At 41.8% G+C, this 23,748-nt stretch overlaps 1 protein-coding gene across 2 annotated transcripts in view; it reads left to right on the top strand.

Annotated features, from left to right (window-relative positions):
* The first annotated feature begins 805 nt into the window (after positions 1-805).
* FOXK2 (forkhead box K2) overlaps positions 806-23,748 on the top strand; it is a 53,869-nt gene continuing 30,926 nt past the window's right edge. The window contains exon 1 of one of the 2 annotated variants that reach the window (XM_063456056.1): positions 806-1,178. In XM_063456056.1, the coding sequence (XP_063312126.1) occupies positions 898-1,178 (281 nt within the window). In that variant the 5' untranslated portion in view covers positions 806-897. The remainder of the gene's footprint in view (positions 1,179-23,748) is intronic. The other variant, XM_063456055.1, reaches the window with a different exon arrangement.

Here is a 23,748-nt window from a genome sequence, read left to right as displayed (position 1 = left end):
GGCATTGAAGAATTTGGTGGTGACCATTATCGGGAGCGTTTGTAGGAGGTATAGTAGCCTTGGGAGGATGTTCATCTTGACAATGTTGGATCTGCATAGCCACCCGAAGCATGGTTTATGCCAAGATTGAAGATCTTTGATTATTTTGTTTAGGAGTGGGGGGAAGTTCTGTTCATATAGACGGGTCAGTTTATTCGGGATTTGGACGCCTAGGTATTTATTCTGAATTTATTTATTTTATACGTCATCCCTGCCCGGCCCCATTAAATCCGGTTACTATTCCCTGACAGACTAGCTGCACCCAGGCTGCCTCTCTACATGTTTATCCTGCAGCCTCCATGCTTCATCTGACCCCTCCCTTCCACATTGCAGCCATAGGCCTCTAACTGCACTGCAAGCAACCCTGCTGCTAGTGACAACCTAACCTCGACCACGCCCCTCCTGGCTGTGTAACCGCCCACCATACCTTTCCCTTTGCAGCCTCTCGTTGCATAAAGCCTGCCTGACCACGCCCCCATATTTTTTTTTTTCACAGTCATAACCTCCTCACCGCCACATATTAAGCCCCGCCCACAATGCCTTTCCCATTGTAGCCGCTGTGTTTCTCAGAACTAATGCTCGCAACCTAACCCTGGCTGTCACGTTCGCTAAGCCCCGCCCCCCATCTCAAGCCAAGCCAAGCCAGTGCGGCTCAACCGAACCCTAAGCCCCACCCACGTCGAATGACAGACAGCTTGTCAGCGCCTCAACCGGCTCCTCCTATTGGCTGCCGCCCGCTGGCTGCGTGCGCTTCACGTTAGGCTGCGCCTCCCCCTTTCCTTTTCTCTTGCTTGGCTGAGGGGTCGGAGCCGCCGCCGGTCCCCCCCCCCGTCACCCGCCCGGGCGAGCCACGGCAAGATGGCGGCGGTGAGCGGGGTGTCGGTCGTGGCCCGGCTGGAGGGCCGCGAGTTTGAGTACCTGATGAAGAAGCGCTCGGTGACGGTAGGCCGGAACTCGTCCCAGGGCTCGGTGGACGTGAGCATGGGCCACTCCAGCTTCATCTCCCGCCGCCACCTGGAGATCTTCACGGCCGAGGAGGGCGGCGGCGAGTTCTACCTGCGCTGCCTGGGCAAGAACGGGGTGTTCGTGGACGGCGTGTTCCAGAGGAGAGGGGCCCCGCCGCTGCAGCTCCCCCGAGTGTGAGTCAGGGGCCACGGGCTGGCAGAAACCACCCACAACGGGCCGTGTATGGACCGGGCCGGATTGCAGGGGGAGGAGGAGGGGGCGTACAATGAGGGGTCCTCACACAGGAGGGAGGGAATGCAAAGGGGGGGGAGACCACCACTACACCCGGGGGGGAGGGGGCAGGGATTGCAAGAGTGGGGGGGCCCCCACTACACAGAGGGGGGTGGGATTGCAAGAGAGGGGGCACCCCCACGCTGAGTGGAAGAGGGGCATAATAAGATAAGGGGGGCACTCATGCAGAGGGGAAGTGGTATAAAAAGAGATGGGGGGCACTCATGCAGAGGGGAGGTGGTATAAAAAGAGATGGGGGGCTCTCATGCAGAGGGGAGGTGGTATAATAAGAGATGGGGGGCTCTCATGCAGAGGGGAGGTGGTATAATAAGAGATGGGGGGCTCTCATGCAGAGGGGAGGTGGTATAATAAGAGATGGGGGGCTCTCATGCAGAGGGGAGGTGGTATAATAAGAGATGGGGGGCTCTCATGCAGAGGGGAGGTGGTATAATAAGAGATGGGGGGCTCTCATGCAGAGGGGAGGTGGTATAATAAGAGATGGGGGGCTCTCATGCAGAGGGGAGGTGGTATAATAAGAGATGGGGGGCTCTCATGCAGAGGGGAGGTGGTATAATAAGAGATGGGGGTCTCTCATGCAGAGGGGAGGTGGTATAATAAGAGATGGGGTCTCTCATGCAGAGGGGAGGTGGTATAATAAGAGATGGGGGCTCTCATGCAGAGGGGAGGTGGTATAATAAGAGATGGGGGCTCTCATGCAGAGGGGAGGTGGTATAATAAGAGATGGGGGCTCTCATGCAGAGGGGAGGTGGTATAATAAGAGATGAGGTCCTCTCATGCAGAGGGGAGGTGGTAAAATAAGAGAAGGGGGGCCCTCATGCAGAGGGGAGGTGGCAAAATAAGAGAAGGGGGGCCCTCATGCAGAGGGGAGGTGGCATAAAAGAAGGGGGGGCCCTCATGCAGGAGGGAGGTGGCATAATAAGAGAAGGGGGGACCTTTGTACAGAGGGGTGGTGGCACAAGAGAAGGGGGGCCCTCATGCAGAGGGGAGGTGGCATAATAAGAGAAGGGGGGCTCTCATGCAGAGGGGACGTGGCATAATAAAAGAAGGGGGCTCTCATGCAGAGGGGAGGTGGCATAATAAGAGAAGGGGGGCTCTCATGTAGAGGGGAGGTGGCATAATAAGAGAAGGGGGGCTATCATGCAGAGGGGAGGTGGCATAATAAGAGAAGGGGGGCTCTCATGCAGAGGGGAGGTGGCATAATAAGAGAAGGGGGGCTATCATGCAGAGGGGAGGTGGCATAATAAGAGAAGGGAGGCTCTCATGCAGAGGGGAGGTGGCATAATATGAGAAGGGGGCCTTCATGCAGAAGGGAGGTGGCATAATAAGAGAAAGGGGCCCTCATGCAGAGGGATGGTATTGCTTATAGGGGAAGTATTGGTAGAAACATTAGTGCAGTGGTAATAAGAGAGGGCGCATTCATGCGCATAGATGACAGGATACAAGAGTATCTTATCATCTATCCATCATCTTTGTAAAGGGACATTAGAAGTGCCCTCCCTTATGGCCTTATGCAGAGGGTGAGCGTTTACAAGACCAGTCCCGAGTCAGTGGTGGAAATTACCTGAGGGGAAGTGTACCCCTCCAGAGGTAGAATTGTGGTAATGTACAGTTACCCGGAGTGGGGGGAAAGATGGGACTCCAGTATATGTCAGATGCACCAAAGGGGGCGCTGAATGGGGCCTGATCATAGGCAAAGTAATGCAGGGTTCCATTGAACAGGGCTGTGTCTGCAACGGGTCAAGTGTGTTGGAACTGATAGTTATTAGTATTGGAGGGTAAAAGGACTTGCTGATTGGAGTAATGGGAGAGGAGTGCCATTTATGTTATCAGTCTTTCTGCCAAATTCAAAGTCCTTGAGGCTTTGAACACTGAAGGAAGTTAGTTATCTGTTTGTTTTTTCATGCCCACATTATGTTTTGGCTCCTTTTCTCAGAGTTGGTGATGAAAATGTTTGGGTTTACATTGGTTTCTGTGTACCTTTTTATAGGAATTATTTTTCAGGTATGTGCAAGCCCAGCAACAGTACTGAGGCCAAAATGCCAGCGAGATGTCACAAGCCACCAAAACAATTTATTTTTTTTGGCTTGGATCAAATCCTGGCATGCTTTCATTCATTCACTAACTGCATCACATGGTTGAGATAGTAGGATAATAGGCAGTGCAATGTTTACAGTTTGAACTCCCAAGATGCACTTGGCTTCTGACTTGTGTGATAGCTATGTTCATGTGCTTATCCATTACATTGTGTTTCCTGTTTAATCAAACTTCCTTTTTGTGTTTGGTTCTTCGCCCATGTGTTTGAAATTTAGATTAGCTGCTTAATAATGAAATGCTGGCTCCTTTAGGAAGGTTGCAATTGATACTGCCTTGTCATTGTGTAGTCACTCATAGTGTGTACTTGTGTTGCTTATCTTACGTACACATCTATTGGCTCTCACTTGCTGCAATATAGTATTCCTGCTGCCATTAGCATTATTGTACATGATTTTACAAATGCCTTTTTACTTAGGAAACCTGTTAAATCTTGAGTACTTGTAGTTTGCTCTCTCTGAGTACATATTGTGGGGATATTTTGCTCGCCTGCGGAGTGGTTGCAAACATAGCCCTTGCTTGATAGTCATGTCCTCATTTATTTCTGGTTGTGAATGAAGCTGAAAATCTGTTGCCCGAATTACGTATTTGTTAACTCTTTGGGGTTTATTCGCAAATTTTGTCAAAAATAGGTGACCAGCAAATATTATCCAACTTTTCAGTTTGTACAAGGCCGTGTTAAATTAACCTATTTGACTGTTTAACTTTTAGAATGCTACAAATGTGTTTCTTACCCTTGTGATACTCCTAAATTGTCTTGGCAGAGAATAACTGTATATTATATATTGCCAAATCTAAAGATTGTACAGCAAAGTAAACATGATACTCTGTTGCTATTGCATGCTTGCGTTATGTAAACCACAGTTCATACATTTTTACCTGTTATGGCTTGCAGTCTGAGCACATGGAAAGAGTAGACTTTGTTGAAAGTAATAGAAAAGTGGGGCAAGGTTCTAAAAGTGGAGCAGTCTCCGTGGAAACTAGTGGAATGTTCCCGTTGACCCCTTTTGGATTCCAATGTGATTGCTCCACGTTTAGAGCATTAACTAATTGCAACCTTATTTTTTTTTTTTTCTTTAACTAAACCCATTGTTATTGTAACATCCAAATGCATTGTTATATCTCCCTTGTGCTTCGCTTGGTTATATTAACTGGAGCAATCTGGTTTTATACACATAATCACAGTGAGTGTTTTGCATACTTAATGTCCTTGAATGAACAAATGTTGCTTTTATTTACATATTCGTTGATTGGCATTACCTTGTTTGTCATTTTCTTCTGATTAAAACCTTGTTTTTCATTTTATAGTATTCACTGAAACAAGGTATTTTATATCATTGCCTGTTGCATGTGAAAGAGACTGTATACTTCTTATAGATATGCCTGATGGATTAAACTCTGCATAGCTCATTACATGCTACTTAAGGGGGGCTTTAAAAGCCCTAGATTGTAAGTGAGAAGGACTTGCAAACTATTATAGATGACACACTAAGCAAAACACTGGTTAATGTCAGTAAGGTACAGTCATGTATAGAAATGGGTATAAAAAAATTCAAACACCATAACCACTTCAGCTTCTTATAATGCCAGGTGTGCTCTGGCACCATCCCTTGGTAGGTTGTCAAATTGGCTTAGTGTGGTTTGACAACATACTTTGCTTTCATGAAGTGCCTATGCTACATCCGTTCTTCTCTAGCAGGACACGCCGGTAAGTTGTCAGACCATGCTAAAACGGTTTAACATTTTATAGGACACTATGGGCACCATAACCACTGCAGCGGGTTGGAGTGTTCCTTTTATTCTATGCTTTGCATCTTGCGCATTGTTTATAGAAAGCTATAGCAGAACTCTTAAAAGTTGGTACAAAGTTAGAAGAATGGAAGGCTAAAAAAAAAAAAAAATTTATATATTTTTTTACTTTAGAAAGACATATGAGTGGATAAGACTGCGCTATACAAATATATACTGGGCCTCTGTTCCTCCCCCTCTCCCCCTGTAATCTGTTCATTAACAGGATTCTACTTACATACTTCTATGTAATACATTCTCTCTTTTTCATCACATATTTTGTACAGCGCACAAGAATGATTGGTTGCCTGTGCATTTTTTATGAAGATGTTTGAGCTGCAGTCTTGGTTAGTTTGCAATCTGTCCTTTTCCTTTTGTAAAACAAATACGTTTAACTGCCCGTACCTTTTTAGAACACGTGATTCAAGCATGTTTGAGTGTCGACCTTTGATTCTGACCGCAGTATCTCCTGTTTGTCCCTCCCATTCCCAACAATAATTTTTCCTCTGGTTGATTATGCCGGTTTGGCTATGATTTCCGACTGCCCCCACTCACCTTAATGCAGTTGTGGCCTTCCACCTGCATCCTAAAGAGCTTGGGAGTGTGTGCAATACTGGCAGCCTAAAGCTTCACCTTTCAGTTTAACGTTAAACATGACTCATTACACAAATTGCTCATTAAAGTTTTACTTTCTGTGGTTTATTTAGCAAGATGTCTGCAGAGCCTTAGATAGTTCTATTTAACGATTTTTATATCCTAAATTGAGCAGCCATACACTGTGCACGTTTTACTAGGTTTGCTAATATTTTGTTTGAAAACATTAGAACACAAGGCTTTTGTGAGTTTTGGTCTTGCCTAGACCATAGATCTTAAAGGGGACACTATAGGCACCAAAACAACCTTAGTTGAATAAAGCGGTTTTGGTGTGTAGATCATGCCCCTGCTGTCTAACTGCTCAAGTCTAGTTAACCCCTTAAGGACACAACTTCTGGAATAAAAGGGAATCATGACGGAATATATCCGTCATCTGTCCTTAAGGGGCTAAATCACTTTGTTTACACTGCTTTAGTTACACCTCCCTTCATGTAATGTACACAACCTTCCTAAACACTTTCTGTAAAAAGATCTAATGTTGCTACTTTCTTTTTTGTACATTCTGTTTAAATTAGAACTTCTCATCTCCTGCTCTATTGATAGCCTCCTAGAGCCTTTAATTTGCCTCCTGTATGTGATTAAAGCACAATTTGCATTGCAGAAGACATAGACTACTAAAAGTTGATACCTAAAAATGAAACCATTATTTTCATGCAGGCTGTTTTAGTCACAGCCAGGGGAGGTGTGGGTAGGCCTGCATAAACACTATATAGTGTTAGTGATGCATGCTTGTGTTCCTTTAAGCTAAGGTTGTCTTGATGCCTATATACCTTTAAATATATAATTCAAAATAGGATTTCTAAACGTTAACGTTTGGTAGTTGTTCCCTACAAGGAATAACGTGGTTTTATCAATATTATCACACGGGTCTGAGCTGAAATACATTTGTTACAACATATACCCACATATTTTGTGTGTGTGTGTGAAGCAGGTTGTTTAGGAAGTTGATAAGATGTTGCATGAATAAAAAAAAAAAAAAAATCTCCGATTGGCTCCTTTTGTGTCTAGCACTTGGTCTGCAAACATCACATGGCAATACAGATAAATGCAGAGCCACTGGATGTCATTGTGGTGCCGTGTTGTGCATTGCTCCCCTGTGTTTCACTGCCTGAATCCTATCACAAGGCCTCAAAGGAACACTGAGAAGCCATTGCACAAGGTTAATGCACACACGGCTTTAGCTTGTGGCTTGAAATAGTCTGTGAATTGGTCATTCACACTCCTGGGCCTGCGAAATCCCGCTATCCCAATCAACTCTACTGCCCTTGAGTTCCCCTTGTCAGTTTTTGGTACCCCTATCCACAAAACTGCACCTCCCACCTCACTGACTGCAAATTCCAACGAAAATACGTACTTGCATATAATCAGCAGAGCACCGAACATGGCATGTAGTGTTATCCTGTTTCCTATATGCAACAAACCCATGTGTGGACAATATCTGATTCTGTATAACCCCATGCTATAACAAAATTATATTTCTTCTGAATATTCTAGAAGTTTCTCCTGCTGTCATAGGATTTTCCTGAACTGATTGTGTACATCTATCAGCCTATGCCGGCATGTACATTTGTTTACCCCAGGACTGCCTGGCAATACTAAAACAATACACTTGCAGAATGAAAGCAAGACTTGTTTGATATGCAATATGCTTTTTTTTTTTTTTTTTTCCTAAGCATTTTGTGTGTGCATAGCAGCACTGTAGTGTCAGAGAGCAAAATATAGAACTAAGCAGCGAACCGCATGCTTCCTGAGACCCGCATGTAAAATACATGGTTTAATAAAGACAATGGGGGATATTTGTCTTAAGATCTGAAAAGTACAGCAAGTTTTGAAAGTGAAGATAAACAATGGAAAATGCACATTATTGTTGATTTGTGCCAGATTTCTGAACATTCGACTTTGACGAACCTCCCCATGAGTTTATATTTTAGCCCCAGGTCTCAGTGGAGACTAAAATGTTGGCAATTTATTTTTGTATTTGATCACTGTTTTGTAAGCAAGTTTGTTTGTTTTTAGTTGGAGAATATTCATGAAAAGGTGTGTGTGTGTGTGTGTGTGTGTGTGTATGTAAACACACACTATAGCATGCTACAAAACTGACCTTTGTATTTACCAAAGTGTTTGTATAGGACCAACATCTTACCATAGATGGTATTTATGCGACAATAACAATCAAACTGAAGTACTATAAGGGCAAACGATTCCTACTAAGGCTCAACTAGGCTGTCTGCAAACCACCTGTTAAGGCGGCAGACCTTTAATTTTGTGCTGCAGTACACAAACTGTTGTTGTTGTTTGCTAGGACTGTGTTTTGGACCTTCTCTGGAAGCAAAAACCTTGAACAGCAACATGTGAACAGTCCCCTCTGTGAGTGCAGCCAGGGGTGTGATGTGTCAGCAGGGAGTGAATGCAGCCGTGGCAACCATATATAAACAATGCAGAAAGGCAGCCTTATCCAATGTTGCCATGTACGGGATGTTTACACTCTCCTCCCCTCCCACCCTCTGTGGGCACAGCTTGTTTGTGACTGGAGCTCAGATCCCTCCCCCCTACCTCCAAGCTAATTTCAGCTTTGTTTACACCAGGCACTGCTACAAATAAACAGCTGTCAGTGTTTTCCATATACAGAACAATAGGGATTTGCAGAGCAATGTTTATATCCAATGCATATCAAAGGATGTTCTGTATGGAGCGGATTAAAGGAGAACTCCATTTTTTTTGTTAACACTTTAGTACTGTGCACATGAAATAGCACTTTCCCCCTTTCATTGTGAAAAGATCAACATGACTTTGTAAAGTTTCCCTTGATAAAATGTGTAGTCGTTTATTTTTGTTTTTCTGTTATTGTTTTATTGTTTACATTGCCAACCTATTTCACTGATGAAATATACAAACACATTGTTCCAAATATTAGCAAGCTCTAAATTGGAATTCCGTGACACTAAACGGCCCTCTAAAAGTTATTTTACACAAGAATTTCAGGTCGGGTAGGTTGTTGGCAAACAAAAGTGCCTCTCCTGCTAACTTGGAGGATATGGTGAAATGGCTGAGTGGGCAGAAGAATGTAAATGTTGGGAATTCAGTATGTGGGCCTCATTTTTAACACACTCTTGGTGATACCTTAATTTTAATGGCAGAAGGTGCCCCTGAGGAATGATCCTGCCTTCTACACCATTATTAGACTCTTATAAATTGGGCCTGTTCTTTTTCAAACATTGTTTTGGCATATCTTGAGCTATTCCCAGTCAATATGAGAATAACTTGAACGAATTTGTCAACTTGTAGTATTGTTTGAACTGCTAAGTGCTCTCGCTGTAAAACATGTATTTTGGCTCAGAAGCAGCATCAACATTGTAAGGGACTGAATGGTATAGATCTGAGTCCTTTTTCCACCCATATTACTGTTTGTGTGCTTATTGGAAACTCTCCCCCCCCCCCCCTCCTCCAACCTTTTGGCTCTCACTGTGTGTAAACATTAAGAGGAAATGTCTCCTACAAACTTGAGTGAATGAACAGCTCATAGCAGGAAGTTACGTTATACTCAAACACGTGTTTGTATATGTGGCTCTGCAGACTGCATGGTCTATTCACTAAATGGCTAATTGTAGCCAAACTATGACTCACACATTTTGTTTGATTTATTTTTCCTCCCAACTTTTAGTTCACACCAAAATGGTGTTTCCTTAGTTTTTAGGCATTCTAAGCATGTACAGTTGTGATTAGGAAATGTGGTCGCATGTTGTGAACCTTAAATTTTTGTATTTTTTTTTTGTCTTTCATTTATTTTTTGAATTCTAAATATGTCAGATGTTTAAGATTTTGAATTACTGCTAAGTCCAGCTGAGTTTTTGAATCTTTTTAGGGTTTATAACTAAACAGTGGGTTGTCTGGAACTTGATGAGTGAATGTATAATTTTTAGCCACTGTAGCTTAGTTGAAAACCTAGCGTAGTTGGTGAATTTTTCCAGTTGGAGTGTTTTGCCTAGAATTTTATTAGCTAAATTTCTGCCAATTAATGGTTTTATGAAAAACTACTAGAAAGCACTGTCGTGTCTACGATCTGTAGACCATACCTTGTAATGTGTCAAATTTTTGTAAACAAATTTTTTTTTTTAAAACCATTTAGTTCAGACAATTACTTCCTAACTTCTTATATACCATGATGCTTTTCTCTACAAGTGTGCTGTATAATTGTCATTGGAGAAATTTCCAACCATTTTAGGTGTGTGTGTGTGTGTGTGTGTGTGTGTGTGTGTGTGTGTGTGTGTGTGTGATTCTATAAAAAAAAAATAAAAAAAAAAATAAATAAAAAAAACACATTCCCATGATTCTTTGGTTAGTTTACTCACATGGAATCATGGGATATTTTAGAATTTGAAACGGACGCATGTCAGATCAGTCTTGCATTCAATACAAATTTGAATACAATAGCTTTTAACGTGTCCATTTCAAAAATCTGTTTCTCTTACTGAAAAAAGCATTATTCCCAGTACATTCTATCTGTATGTGATTGTACATTTAAATTGTTTTCTTTATTTGGAACTGTGCATTTTAAACCTTTTTGAGGCCTTTTGGACTCTGGCTTGTATATGGTGAAGCAGTGAATTCTTGGTTTTAATCAATGGGCCTCACTCAGCCTGCAGTTTTTGTGGCAGTAAGTCTTTTTGGCATGGGAAATGTGTTTAAAGCAGGGAGTGTTGGCTATGGAAGGAAAGCCAGGTTGCTGTACATTTAAGAATAATCTCCACCAATCAATCTAAACTAAGCCGAAAGAGCTGTATATACAGCTTGGGAATGTTTCTTGCTCTCTTCTGGTTGCTATTGCTTAATTTATACCACTGCTACAAAGAGTTTAACATTGTGTTTATCTAAAGCAATGGATCGCAACCCAGTCCTCAACACAAACAATCCAGGCGTTGGGAACATGTGCCTATTTTATTCCTACTTGGAGGCACACACGCACTAAACTGCATGTTTTTTTTTGGGGGGGGGGGGGGGGGAGGGGAGTGTGTATTTTGTTATCCTTGTGTTTAGTGACCAGAAAGTTGCACAGAATTGTTATTTTTCAAGCCTGGATCTGTATTTCTGCCCTGGCTGATTGGCACCCTAGTATGCTGCAGGAGTTACACCTCTGGGAGCATAAGGGTTAATCTCTGTGCAGCGTTTCACAGCAGCAGATTCCAGTCACCATGACCACTTCATATGACTTAAGTGGTCCTGGTGCTTGGAGTAACAATTTTAACAAATATAAAAGCTTGAAGAAAAACAAAAAAAATCCCCTGTCCAGCTCTCACAGGCACCCGTATCAATCTCTTGTGAGTTACACTAGCTTCAAGCTGTATGATTAACCCTCCTTGCAGAGTATATTTTATACCACCACGGTGGCTTCCTTGCCAGCACATGTTCTTGTGAATGTATTGTTGTCCTTCACTCGGTTCTTTTGGCAAAAAGCAAGTGAAACAATGTAAATGTTGTGACGGTGCTTAAAGGTATTGAGTGTCTCCTGCCTGACAATCCGTTTTCTGCATACAGGGTTAGAATGAGAATTGATTGACAGGTGGGGAGCTAACGCCTAGATTTATTTAGCCTTTCCTTTTCTGTATTTGCTAGTAGCAGAACACAGTGCCCTGCGTTGTGGCAGAGGGCAAGTTGGGTATATTTTAATGGCACTCTGAGGCTTAGAGACCTGTTAAAATCTACCTGACATGCCATCAACTACAATCCAAGGGCACTGTATAACATTTTAGTCTAACCATTGCAGCTCATTGTATGGAACAAGGCTCTCCTGACACTCAAGGCTGGGCTCCTCTGCTGCCTTATGAATAATGTATTACTTTCGCTTTCAAATTATCCATGCGGAAACTTACACATTTTGGATGTCTGTGAGTGCTGGGTGCTGGGATTACTATAAACAATATGGAGCACAGTCACATCCAATGTTTTCTCCAGATGCTAACAATTCAGATTGTATGTTTTTGTTTTAGTTTGTTAGTAGTACTCTGTATATGTTTGATCATATCACTCACTTTCCATCTTCTGCTACGGGTCATGCTGGGAGGAATGCATAGATTGTATACTGCTGACGTTAGCCTGCGTATCCTATTTCTTAGGTGTAGCAGATCAGGCATGGTTTTCAAGGCTGTGCTTTGCAATGTCAATAAAATCGGCAGGCAATCTAGTGACCACATCACTGTAGTGTGAGTGTGGTTGTTGCATGAACTGTATCCTAATTTACGGTGGGAAATAACAAGCACTACTATTGCAGTCTGTGGCCTGTCTACCAGAGTCTTCTTTTAGGTCGGACTTTGTTTAATGTTTGAAACGGTCTTTGTCCACCAGCTCATCTAGTAACTGTAAATGAAAGTGTGTGTTTTAGTTAATGAAAGCACCTGATGTGTATTTTGACTTGTTTACAGTGAGAAAAATCTTAACTTTTGTCAGTTTGCTTCTCTGGCCAGTGTCCCTGTGCAGACACAGCGCAAACTTCAAATGGTTACCAATGTTAGATATAACATGCACAGTGTAATCTTGTAGCAAGTTAGGGTTGCAGTTCTGTGGTCAATTGAGCCCATATTTCCACGGACACTCAGTGCTGCAGTGTGAAATATTAATCTCTAGCTGCTAGTGCGTAGGCTTTGTGTTATGGAACTACCCTAGGTGGGTTTTAATAACCTAGAGCAAATCTACACCAATAATGTCAGGAAATCGTCATATGTTCTACTTGCAAGTACTGTCTTTCTGACCTCCAGACATTTTAAAAACATTTTTACTTTTATTTATTTCATTCACGTAGCACAAATGCTCAGCAGTATGCCGGACTTGCATACTCACTCCTGCCTAAATCTGCCTAGATCTCTGGCTTTGTAAAACTGATATTACAATATTCCAGGGCTCATACCCTTTCCTCTATTGTGTGTGTGTGTGTGTGTGTGTATGTATGACTCTATGGTGGTGTAAGTGTTCACGTTTAACGATAGGGCAGCTAAAACGGAACCTGGAAAAATAAACTTCCCTTAATCCCCTGTTCCAGCACCACCATCTTCAGTGCATGCGCCGTGGTTGACTTGCTTGGGACAGCAGGAGGACATTTTATCCCTTGTCTGTCAAATTGTTGTCATTTTGGTTGTTTTGTAATAGGTTTTTCTCCCAATCTATACACTTTCAAGCAAATCTGTTAGCACAAGGTATAGAAGGGCAGAATAGACGCCCTTTAAGGGGATGACTTTAGTGTAATTTCGACATACATGTGGAAGTTACAGTCCATTCAAGGCCAATGGAGCAGCGTTGAAATTGTAGGTAGCTTTGAGATTTGTTTCCAGTTAAGCTATTTTGTCCGTAAATTTAAAATTTACTTTGAATTCTAAAAATCCTCTCTTTAGTTAATAATCTGGTCTCTCTCCTCACTCTCTTTTTATTCGTGCATTTTGTCAGGGTCTGCCAAGATTAGTGAGAGTTAAACTCCTCAGCTAGAGTTGCCATGTGCTATTCAGTCTTTTCCGAATGTGTTCTGCTCATCTGTATCCTCGTCTACTCTGCCAACTTTTCCTTATTAAAACTAGATCTCTAAAGAAAAAGATTCCTATGCAGGGAGATCTAGAAGCAGATTGGATAAAGTTTATTTTTGTTGATCAAGCCACTTTAAGCAACTAAATGCTTAACTTGAGGTTTTTTATTTTATGTTCAGAATGCATAGTTTGTCAAGTATATTTTAATAAGTTGTATTATGTTTCATCCATCTGAAGTATTTCCTTCTGTTGGCTTTCTAACGGTACCTGTGGTGGGAAACTGTACGGAAGGAATGTGATCAGTAAGTGGATTCAATCTCCTCCTGAGCATTGTGCTTTTAGGAGAAAGTATGTTTGTTGGTGAGCATTGGGGTGGGGAGGGTTAGTCGGGAAACTGTACAGAACGTGAGAGCCTGCTTTTCCTCATTCACGATTACCACAGCTTTCAGAAGTACAGAATGTTGACAAGTGATAAATACATTTGTGGAAAGCAGATTTTGTTCTCTGAAAGCAATGTGTGTCTATCTGTCAATATAGCTATGTATCAATTTCCCCTTCTTATTGTAGAGTGGATACACAGCCCTGGCAAGTAAATATTGCCTTTTCCAAGCCATTTAGACCTGCTGTGAGGAAGCAGATTTATTCAGCTTGAAAGAACCTAGACAGCTGGTTTTAAGCTCCAGGCGTTAAGCCCTCTTCCTCTCTAACTAACCAGTAGCTGGTTTGACAGTCATGTTTCCCGTACTAAAGCTGCAGCTCCCAACTCTTCATTGAGTTTGGAAGTCTGCTAGCCCAAGCCCTCCGCTGAAACACACACGCATCACAGGGAAGCTAGGGTCGTTAGATACGCCATGTTTCCCTGGGTAGACATCACTTGCACATACTGATGGGCAGCATTTTGAAAGTGCTGCCCTGCAGTATGTAGAATTAAAATACTGCTGGTCGGAAATAATCATTAGTCCACAATGAATCCGACAGTTTGAATTCAACTTAATATAGGGTATCCCTTTTTAATGTGCTGCCCATAAACATTATGTGATACATTCTAGGGAAATTGTGGTTATGTAAAGATCAAACAACAAGCAGGGCCATGTTCTCTTGGCTCCCACATTCCAGGCTGACTTGCTGGTGTGACTGTTAATAACATCAGTATCCATCACAGTAAAACGTTTTCATCTCCTGACATCACTGTGAGTAACCTTAAATCATATACATGCCCAATTCTGATCTCCAGTTTGCACTTTCCATTGGCCTGACCTCTTAAAGGGACACTATAGTCACCTGAACAACTTTAGATTAATGAAGCAGTTTTGGTGTATAGAACATGCCCCTGCCTTCTCACTGCTCAATCCTCTGCCATTTAGGAGTTAAATCTCTTTTTATGAACCCTAGTCACATCTCCCTGCATGTGACTTGCACAGCCTTCCATAAACACTTCCTGTAAAGAGAGCCCTATTTAGGCTTTCCTTATTGCAAGTTCTGTTTAATTTAGATTTTCTTATCCCCTGCTATGTTAATAGCTTGCTAGACCATGCAAGAGCCTCCTGTATGTGATTAAAGTTCAATTTAGAGATTGAGATACAATTATTTAAGGTAAATTACATCTGTTTGAAAGTGAAACCAGTTTTTATTTCATGCAGGCTCTGCCAATCATAGCCAGGGGAGGTGTGGCTAGGGCTGCATAAACAAAGTGATTTAACTCCTAAATGACAGTGAATTGAGCAGTGAAATTGCAGGGGAATGATCTATACACTAAAACTGCTTTATTTAGCTAAAGTAATTTAGGTGACTGTATTCCTTTAATGTCTGCTTGTTGATGGCACACGCTAACAACTTTAGCTTGCTGAAGCAGTTTTGGTGTATAGACCATGCCTCGTGCAGTCTCACAGATTAATTCTTTGCCATTTAAGTGTTAAATTACCAAGCAAAGTGTAATTTTCAATCCGATCGTACAGCACATGTTCCATATTAAACACACTGTGCAATAAGGGTAGCTAAAATTTAGACCTTTTTTAAGAAGTGTGTAGAGAGGCTGTATGAGTCACAGCCAGGTTAGGCGTGGCTGTTGCTGTGGCTGCATAAATGAAGTGATTTTTTATTTTTGTCTTCTAAATGGCAGACAATAGAGCATTGAGTCTGCAGGGTATTATCTACACACCAAAACTGCTTCATTAAGTTAAACTTGTTTTGATGCTTAGAGTGGCCTGCATTTATAGTGAATACAGTTTTAGTTTGTTCGTTGCAAAATTACGTTGATATAAACATTCCCTACTCAATGTTAGAATCTAGGAAAATAAATTCTACAAAGTTTTGTACATGTAAATGTTTTTAATAGTAAGCAACCTATGCACATAAATGTGGCTGTGTCGTTGCCATTTGCTGGCTAGGCTACTGGTGTTTAAAATTCATTTAATTCACTGTTTTCCAAGGTGTACACCACAGCTTCTCCTAGACGTGTCTTCAAGATTCTGATTTTATTTGAATTCCAAAGGTGTGTTTGCCCAGAAGATGGGTATCTCTCTCGCTTATTAGTAAACTTGAACGGTCGGTCTGTCTTTTGGCAGGCCGTAGTTTGCTGGATTTACATCTGCAACAGTAGAGGTGCTGTAACGAGGTTGGTTAACATGGAAAGGAACTCAGAAGAGATTTGTCTTGTTTGACCTGCTATTCAGTTTCTAAGAATATTCTTGGAAAGCCCAGAGTAGATTGTGTGTGTGTGTGCTCTCTGTGGGCTGAAAATACTGCAACATTTCTTACTGGTAAATGCCACGATCGTCTCTTCCTGCTGTGGGCTTTCGGCTCGTAATGAGGGGTTTCTGTTTTGTTACACTTTTTTTTTTTTTTTTGGGTTACATATGAGGCAAGACTCAGAAAGCTGTGCACACATGTTTGTAGCACAAACCAAAAATAGGCAGTCTTTACAAGAAGTGGGTGTAGGGACATGTGTGGAGGCAAGCAATAGGAAAGGATTGTGTTCTATGTAAAGGCTGTAAATGCAATAAATCCTTTAAGAAGGCAGAAAGTGCAACATTCTTATTTACATCCATCTGTGACCGTTGGTGGCAAAACCATATTGCTCTTAACCCCTATTTTGTTAAAAAAAACAAACCATAAAACATTTTCCTTCTCGAGATGTAGAATCATATTGAACTTTCCTGTTCAAATATGTATTTCAATTTCCCTTGTGTTTAGAACTCATTTCTCTGGTTTTAGTTTTAGACTGACCTATTTGAGCCGCCGGGTAAATTAATCTGGCAGATTGCTGTTGGCTGGGTAAGCATTCTAGGTAAATGTACTTCAGAGACAATCTGGAGTCAGAATTTAGCTGCCACAGTTCTAAATGAGCGATAACCAGCAGGCCTCATCTAGACAAGGTTCTCGATCACAGAGCTGACCTTCAAGATGTCTGCCCACTTCCTCGCTATTGGAGTGAAATCAGATCATGCCGTATGCCTAACTCCCTGATGACAGGAGGCGGGGAGGAAATAGTCACACTTGTTATGTAACTGTGCCGGATATTTAAGCATTGCTGGAATGCTATTCCTCACACTGCTCCTGAAGCGTAACATGACTGCATTAACCCCTAAGGAGAGCAGCATGCAAAAAGGGTTTCTGATAAGCTTGAAATGTATTGAGACTGAAGGCAGCTCACATTCACTAGGATTAGGCTTAATAGATGGTTACTTGTCCACAAATTCGGATTAACTTGGTTTATTTACCCTATTTTTAATGTTTCCACTGCTACAGGCTTAATGCATGAAGGAGCAAACATCATAGTTTTGACTACTGATCAGAGCTTCAGTTTGACATTTTCTGTGTAAATCTTCTAGACCCTCATGATCTTTCTTTACACACGGACAAAAAGAATGGAAACCTAATTTCCGGGCTCCCAATCTTCACTAGCCACAGGGAAGTGAAAATTTAGCCATAGTGAATAGAATTGTCCCCCATGGTGTATATGTTATGGCTGTGGCGAGTACCTTTTTAAAGGAAGGCTCTGGGCACCATAACCTTCAATGGAATGACAACGTTATGGTTCCAGGAGGTCCTTGGCGCCAGCTTCCCTAACTTTAAATCCAAGTTCCTGCATCACGCACCCTACTGCTCTGCCCACTGCCATTCAGAATCGTGAGAAGTCTCGGCCAGGGCTTCCACTAATTGACTGGTAGCGTCAGCTGACGCTCTAAGCCAATCGGTAGATCCCTCTTTCAGAAAATGGCTACAAAAGCGTACATAACTTTTTTTTTATTTTTTTTCAAGACATTGTGAGTGTGGAGAAAAACAAATGTTTTTCTCTTCATCTGCTATGTTTACCCTGGCTTTGCCTTCTCTGAACTGTTCATGATGTCATGTGCTAAATCTTTAATATAATTATAAAAGCAAACTAAGCATCTCATGGAAAAAGGTTCATAGGGCAGGACTTGACAAATCTGCTTGGAATCTAGGAGCCAGCTAGAAAAGTTAGGAGCCAGAGAAATCAACGCCAAAAATAAAATTCTTGAAGAGACTCTATGGTCACCAGAACCACTACAGCAGTTGTTCTGTAGTTTATATCCTATCCCTGAACATTGTTTAATGTAGACATTGACTTTTCAGACAAAAGGCAGTGTTTACATTGCTGCCTGGTAACACCTCTAGCTACAGTCACTCAGACGGCCTCTAGAGGTGCTTCCTGGGTCAGTGCTTCACAATGTGCAGCACCTACATTAATGTTCCCTATAGAGATGCATTGATTCAATGCACCTCTATGAGAAGTTAAATTTGCGCAGTGGCATTTTGTTGTGCATGCCCATTAGTTTTCCAATGCTTTCCTGTGGGGAAGCATTGGATTGGTTGAGATCGTCTGAGATAATCTCAGCCATGGAGGTGGAGCCAGTTTTTGTGAGTAAAAACACCTTTCCCATGTGATTCGAGGGAAGACACACACATTCACAGACACTCACTCACAGACACACACACACTCATTCACAGACAGACTCACTCACAGGCACACACACTCACTCACAGACATACAGACAGACACACTCACAAGTAATTACTTATTTCAATCCACCCAGCCTTCTTACTTCTTGAGAGCTGGAGTGTAGGTATTCCCTGGGGTCCAATGGGGCTACTGTCCTCTCCTATTCACCTCCCTCTTGCTCACTGTTCAGTGAGCCAGGGGCTGGAGTAACGTCATAAGTGTCTCCCAGCATCACTGCAAACCGTGCGAGGTAGGGGAGCAGAGCAGACAGATTACAGCTCCCTTGCCGCAGCATTAAGTCATCCGTCTGCACGCCTCCTTCTGCTTTCCGATACCCGGCTGCCCCCTCTGCCTTCCTCAACTCTCCATGGGCTGGCCGCCTCCTCCCTCAGCAATAAATGAGCCGGCCGCTCCACTCCCTCTGTCAGCCGCCTGCCTCCCTCTCACAGCTCTCAATGAGCCGGTCTCCCTCCCTTACTTCTCAATGTGCTGGCTGCCTCCATCATTCAGCAGCCTGCCTCAGCCCTCCGTGATCCAACTGCCCGGCTCTGCTCCCAGTCACCTCTGGGGCTGAACACGCTCACAAATCCCAGGTGCCAGGATAAATTTCCCGGTCGCCATGGCGACCTGGCGCCTGGGATTTGTCGAGTCCTGTCATAGGCAATAATCAGTGTTTTTCTCAGTGGTGTAAATTCCAGAGATTTGACCATTCCCCTTTACAGGAACCCTACCAATGAAAACATGCATTCTTCTATTCATGCACTTTTAAAAAATTGGGGGTATATCTAAAAATGACTTGCGAAAGCTGCAAACTCTCCTCACTGAGAAGCCTCTATGCTCTAGCTGCATGCGCACGAATTCATTCATGACTTTCCAGTGCTTCGTAACGAGCTGTAGTGCAACTCACTGAGAAGGAGGCGAGGTAAAAGGGCACTAGCACAGCATGTCTTCTACTTCCATAGCTTTGTGGGGCTAACAAAGGTTGAAGACAATTATAAAAGTGATGACTTGAAATCCTATAAAATGTGAAACCTGACAGGCTTCATACACACACAGGACAGCAAGCTGAAGTGTGTGTGTGTCACTTACGAAGTCTTCTCTCAGAATGACTTTGGTGCTTCTGTGATGGCACCAGGAACAAAATGGTAAAGTAGAAATGCCTAGAGGATATGTTGGAAAAAAAATGGGGTGAAGGTAAATTGCCACAAAATATGATGATATAGTGGGTTCTTCCATTGATTCTCGTGTGTTGTGATTTTCTGTTGCGCTCAGTCTTCATGGCTAATTTAAAAACTGCAGAACTTTCACCCATTGCCGCATTTTACAAACATTAACACTTAATCAGTACAGAGGAAGCCATTCTTATTCGTGCATATCTGAATTGTATTTCAGTTTTTCTTAAATAGTTTCTTGTTCAGCTTTTGGTAAAGAGGATTCCTGGCAATCTTTTTAAAGGTTGCTAAATTCTTTGTTTTTGGAGAGATTTAGCTATGTAACATTCACCACCCTCAGTTTCAATTTGCTCCCATCAATGCTGTGCAGGTGTATTTTATTCATATTAAATTTTCATAGCTAAATATTTGATGTTAAATGAAAGCCCTGTTTCTTTCTCCTGAATAAAATGATATATGTGGGTGCACTTAATATGAAAGAGGTGAATTACGGTTGAACAGAAACATAGTCAAATTCCAAGTTTTGTCTATTTTTTATTTTGAGCAAAAACGTGTACATTTGGCTCAGTCCATAAGGGGTTAAGAATCCAGTATTTGTTTTCTGTGTAATCATCTCTGTCTTTAGACCTGAATATGCAGATTTATAGACTGCACCGCTGTGTTTGTTCTGCACGCTGTTTACATTGGTGGTTGATATTTGACTTTGTTATTGGGAAATGATGTATTTTTTTACTTGTCTCTGAGATTTGTAATAAACACTCCACCCTCCTCTTTTAACCCTTACCCGATGGTTATAATGAAACTCCACAAATCTCCTCTCTGTATGTACTTTACATGACATTTTTTATGTAGTGCATCATAGGGGGTTTAAACAGCATTATTAGGCCTGGCAAAACGGTCATGTTTGTAAATGGATAGAATGGTGGTACCGTCAAAGCTCTATGGCCATTCAGTGATTCTTTTGTGTATTTTGTTAGTAGTTGGAATTATCCATTTGTTTTTGTTTTTTTTAGGGTGTTTTTTATTTTAATTGTATTTATTTTTTTTAACAAATGTCAGAGTATCTTTTTAGGGACTCTTCAAATGCCCACTTTATTAATCAGTAAGATTAGCATTAAAGGGACATTCCTAGGACCACAGCTTACTTTGGGATCTTTAATTCTGTGTACAGTTTGTTGTTTTGTTTATAAACTGCATTCTACCACCCATATGTTAATACATAGCTTGTTCTCATTTGGGAGCTGCATCCTAACACATTGCCTCTGAGTCACTAACAGGCAAGGTGTCTGTTTTGCTCCTGGTTATGTTACAATTTAAAGCTGGGCAGTTGGCTGATTATGTCTGCACTGTTTTTGTTTACTGTTCAGCACACTGGTTAGCCATTGTTTTAGTTCCAACATGAAACTGCTAGAACACTTTAAGGTATTGTCTAGGTGGGGCTGCATTCTTTAAGGAAAACCTGTCTCTTTGTTTCCCCTTATTTAGATCAGCATTACAGCCTGTAAACCTGCCTATGTACAGTGCAGCTCCCACCCCTTTACTGTTGGCATTGCAATGTCCTCTGCCAGGTTCATTCTTCAGTATACAAGAACTCCTTGCCTCTCACAACTTTTGAGAAAATTTTTTCACAAAATTAAAATGTAATATTGTTAAACATCAAACAAAGCTACAGGAGAAGCAGCATGCATTTTCAGTTAAAAAGGCTTCATTATAATCAGCCCATATCCTCTATTAATAAATACTGACAAGATACAAGATGTCCTCTGTTGTGTCTGACATTTTAATAGTTGATTGAAACTTTAAAGGACCACTCTAGGCACCCAGACCACTTCAGCTTAATGAAGTGGTCTGGGTGCCAGGTCCAGCTAGGGTTAACTAATTGTTTTATAAACATAGCAGTTTCAGAGAAACTGCTATGTTTATCAATTAGTTAAGCCTTCCCCTATTTCCTCTAGTGGCTGTCTCACTGACAGCCGCTAGAGGCGCTTGCGTGATTCTCACTGTGAAAATCACAGTGAGAGCACGCAAGCGTCCATAGGAAAGCATTATGAATGCTTTCCTATGTGACCGGCTGAATGCGCGCGCATTCAGCCGACGGGAGGAACGGAGGCGGAGAGGAGGAGGAGAGCTCCCCGCCCAGCGCTGGAAAAAGGTACGTTTTACCCCTTTTCCCCTTTCCAGAGCCGGGCGGGAGGGGGTCCCTGAGGGTGGGGGCACCCTCAGGGCACTCTAGTGCCAGGAAAACGAGTATGCTTTCCTGGCACTAGAGTGGTCCTTTAATTTTCTGATAGCATCCAAACTGAGCTGCCAATGTGCTGACCTTTCTTATAATGCATGGAATTATCTTCTCATCTGCTTATTAGATGGATCAACTACTAGAGCAGTGGCCTGATGATTCTGGGTAAAGACCATCATTGGGCAAGTTCATTCTTTTCTGGAACCTAGATTCATTTTAATTTAATTCTTGCACAAGCCTGACACTATTCATAAAATATCGAAACTCTGTACTTTGGTTTCTTACCCCGCTCCCTATTGATGTAGCACAGAGCTGGAAAAGCTTGTATGGTTTTAAAGCTTATCCAAGTCTCTCTGCGGTTTGCATGTAAAGGCAAAGACGTGCTTGTCAATTTAATGTTTGCTTATGCAGGTAAATACAAATGGGAGCTATGGCTCAGCACATGCTTACTCTTGTATCTTTCATTTCCTAGCTGTAGCCAGCTTCAGTACCCGAGGCGTTATTACATAACCCTTATTGTGTCCATTGTTATTAATTGCAGTTTAGTTTGTTAGAAACGTGCCTTGTATTTTTATCTTGTAATCACACCCATTTTCATTTTTACTTTTTTTTTTTGTTTTGTTTGTTTACATTTTTTTGAGTGCCGTGTAGGCGTTGTCTTTTTACTGGAGATGCAGTTTAGGGCATGTTTAATGTTTTGTACTCGGAGATCCTGGATAATGTATGAACTTTTAACCACATAGATGCAAAAACCAAAACAAAACCTAAACCGGTTTCTAAAAATTAAGCAAACTCCATTTACAATAAAGACAAGAAAGAAAAGTGTAAAATAAGTTAATACTTCCGAAATATATAAATGCTTCAGGGCTACTCAAACCCCATTTGTAGAGAAACTATGAGTTCTAAAATAATATATTGCTGCAGCTATAGGCCTTGCTCCAGGCTGGAGAAACCGAATACTTAAAACATTAAACAAAATATACATAAAGGAATTCAGTTGATGCCATTGTTCTCTCTTTCTCTGTGTTTAATAATTTAATCACGTTTACAGTTCCTGCATTAATATTATGGTAGCCATGTTTGTGACTGATTTAAAGGAACACTCTAAGCACCATAACCACTACACCCAGTTCCCTGGCGTCCATCCCATTGTAAGTAGCCAAGCCAACTTAGAACAGTATAACTTCTAAATTGGAGTGCATCGGCTGCTGTTCTTGCCACTACTAACAAGCAACCGGAAGCTTCTAATGAAGGGCTGTTGTTTTGTGGGGCTTCAGCTGCCTGCTCTGTCAATACGTTGAGCCCTGCAGCTCCACGCTCAGCTCTGAGCTTTTGGGTCTCTGTTGCTGGTCGTGGAGATGGGGAGCAGTGACCAATGGACCTTGGGTAAGAAGTCTAACTGTTCTTAAACAGTGTGGCTACTTACAAAGGGTAGTGGGGGGTGGTGAAAGGGTAATCCTGGCACTATAACCACTATAGTGATTATTATTATTTTAAATAATACTGTTACACAACACCTTCAAGTTCCTTTTTTTTTTTTTTTTTTTTTAGTGTTAAGCTCCTCCTTTTTTTTTTTTTTTTTTCTTTTCTTTTCTGTTTTATAAATCAAGCTGGTTGACTGAAATGCTTGCCTGGAGTGTCCCTTGGAGTACTGTGAAATAGAACTCTATAAATGTACAATTGCACCTCTGTCGCAGCTCAAGTAAATAAAATCAGTTTCTTATTAACTGCTCCAATAAATTTGTTGACCCCTAAATAACATTAACCTATAAAACAAAACTATTTAGCTCCCCGTGTTGACAATTTAGTGATGTGTAAATTAAATTCTAGTCCACAGAAGTAATGAGATCTGTCGGAATCCTCGATATACCTGCGGGTAGCTGAGAATTATTGTGGCGCTCACTGATTCAGGTAAACATAAATAAAAGGAGGGAAACGTTTAAGAATAGTAGAGGGCCTGGCAGTCTAAAATTATAATACACCACAAAAATGTACCAGCTAATGTGGGGTATTGTCCTGAACTGACAATGGAACCAACCACCT

Source organism: Pelobates fuscus, chromosome 5, assembly GCF_036172605.1.
Source record: "Pelobates fuscus isolate aPelFus1 chromosome 5, aPelFus1.pri, whole genome shotgun sequence".
Taxonomy (NCBI): Eukaryota; Metazoa; Chordata; class Amphibia; order Anura; family Pelobatidae; genus Pelobates; species Pelobates fuscus.
The sequence above is the reverse complement of the archived record's forward strand: the minus strand, read 5'-3'. Positions and strand labels throughout refer to the sequence as shown.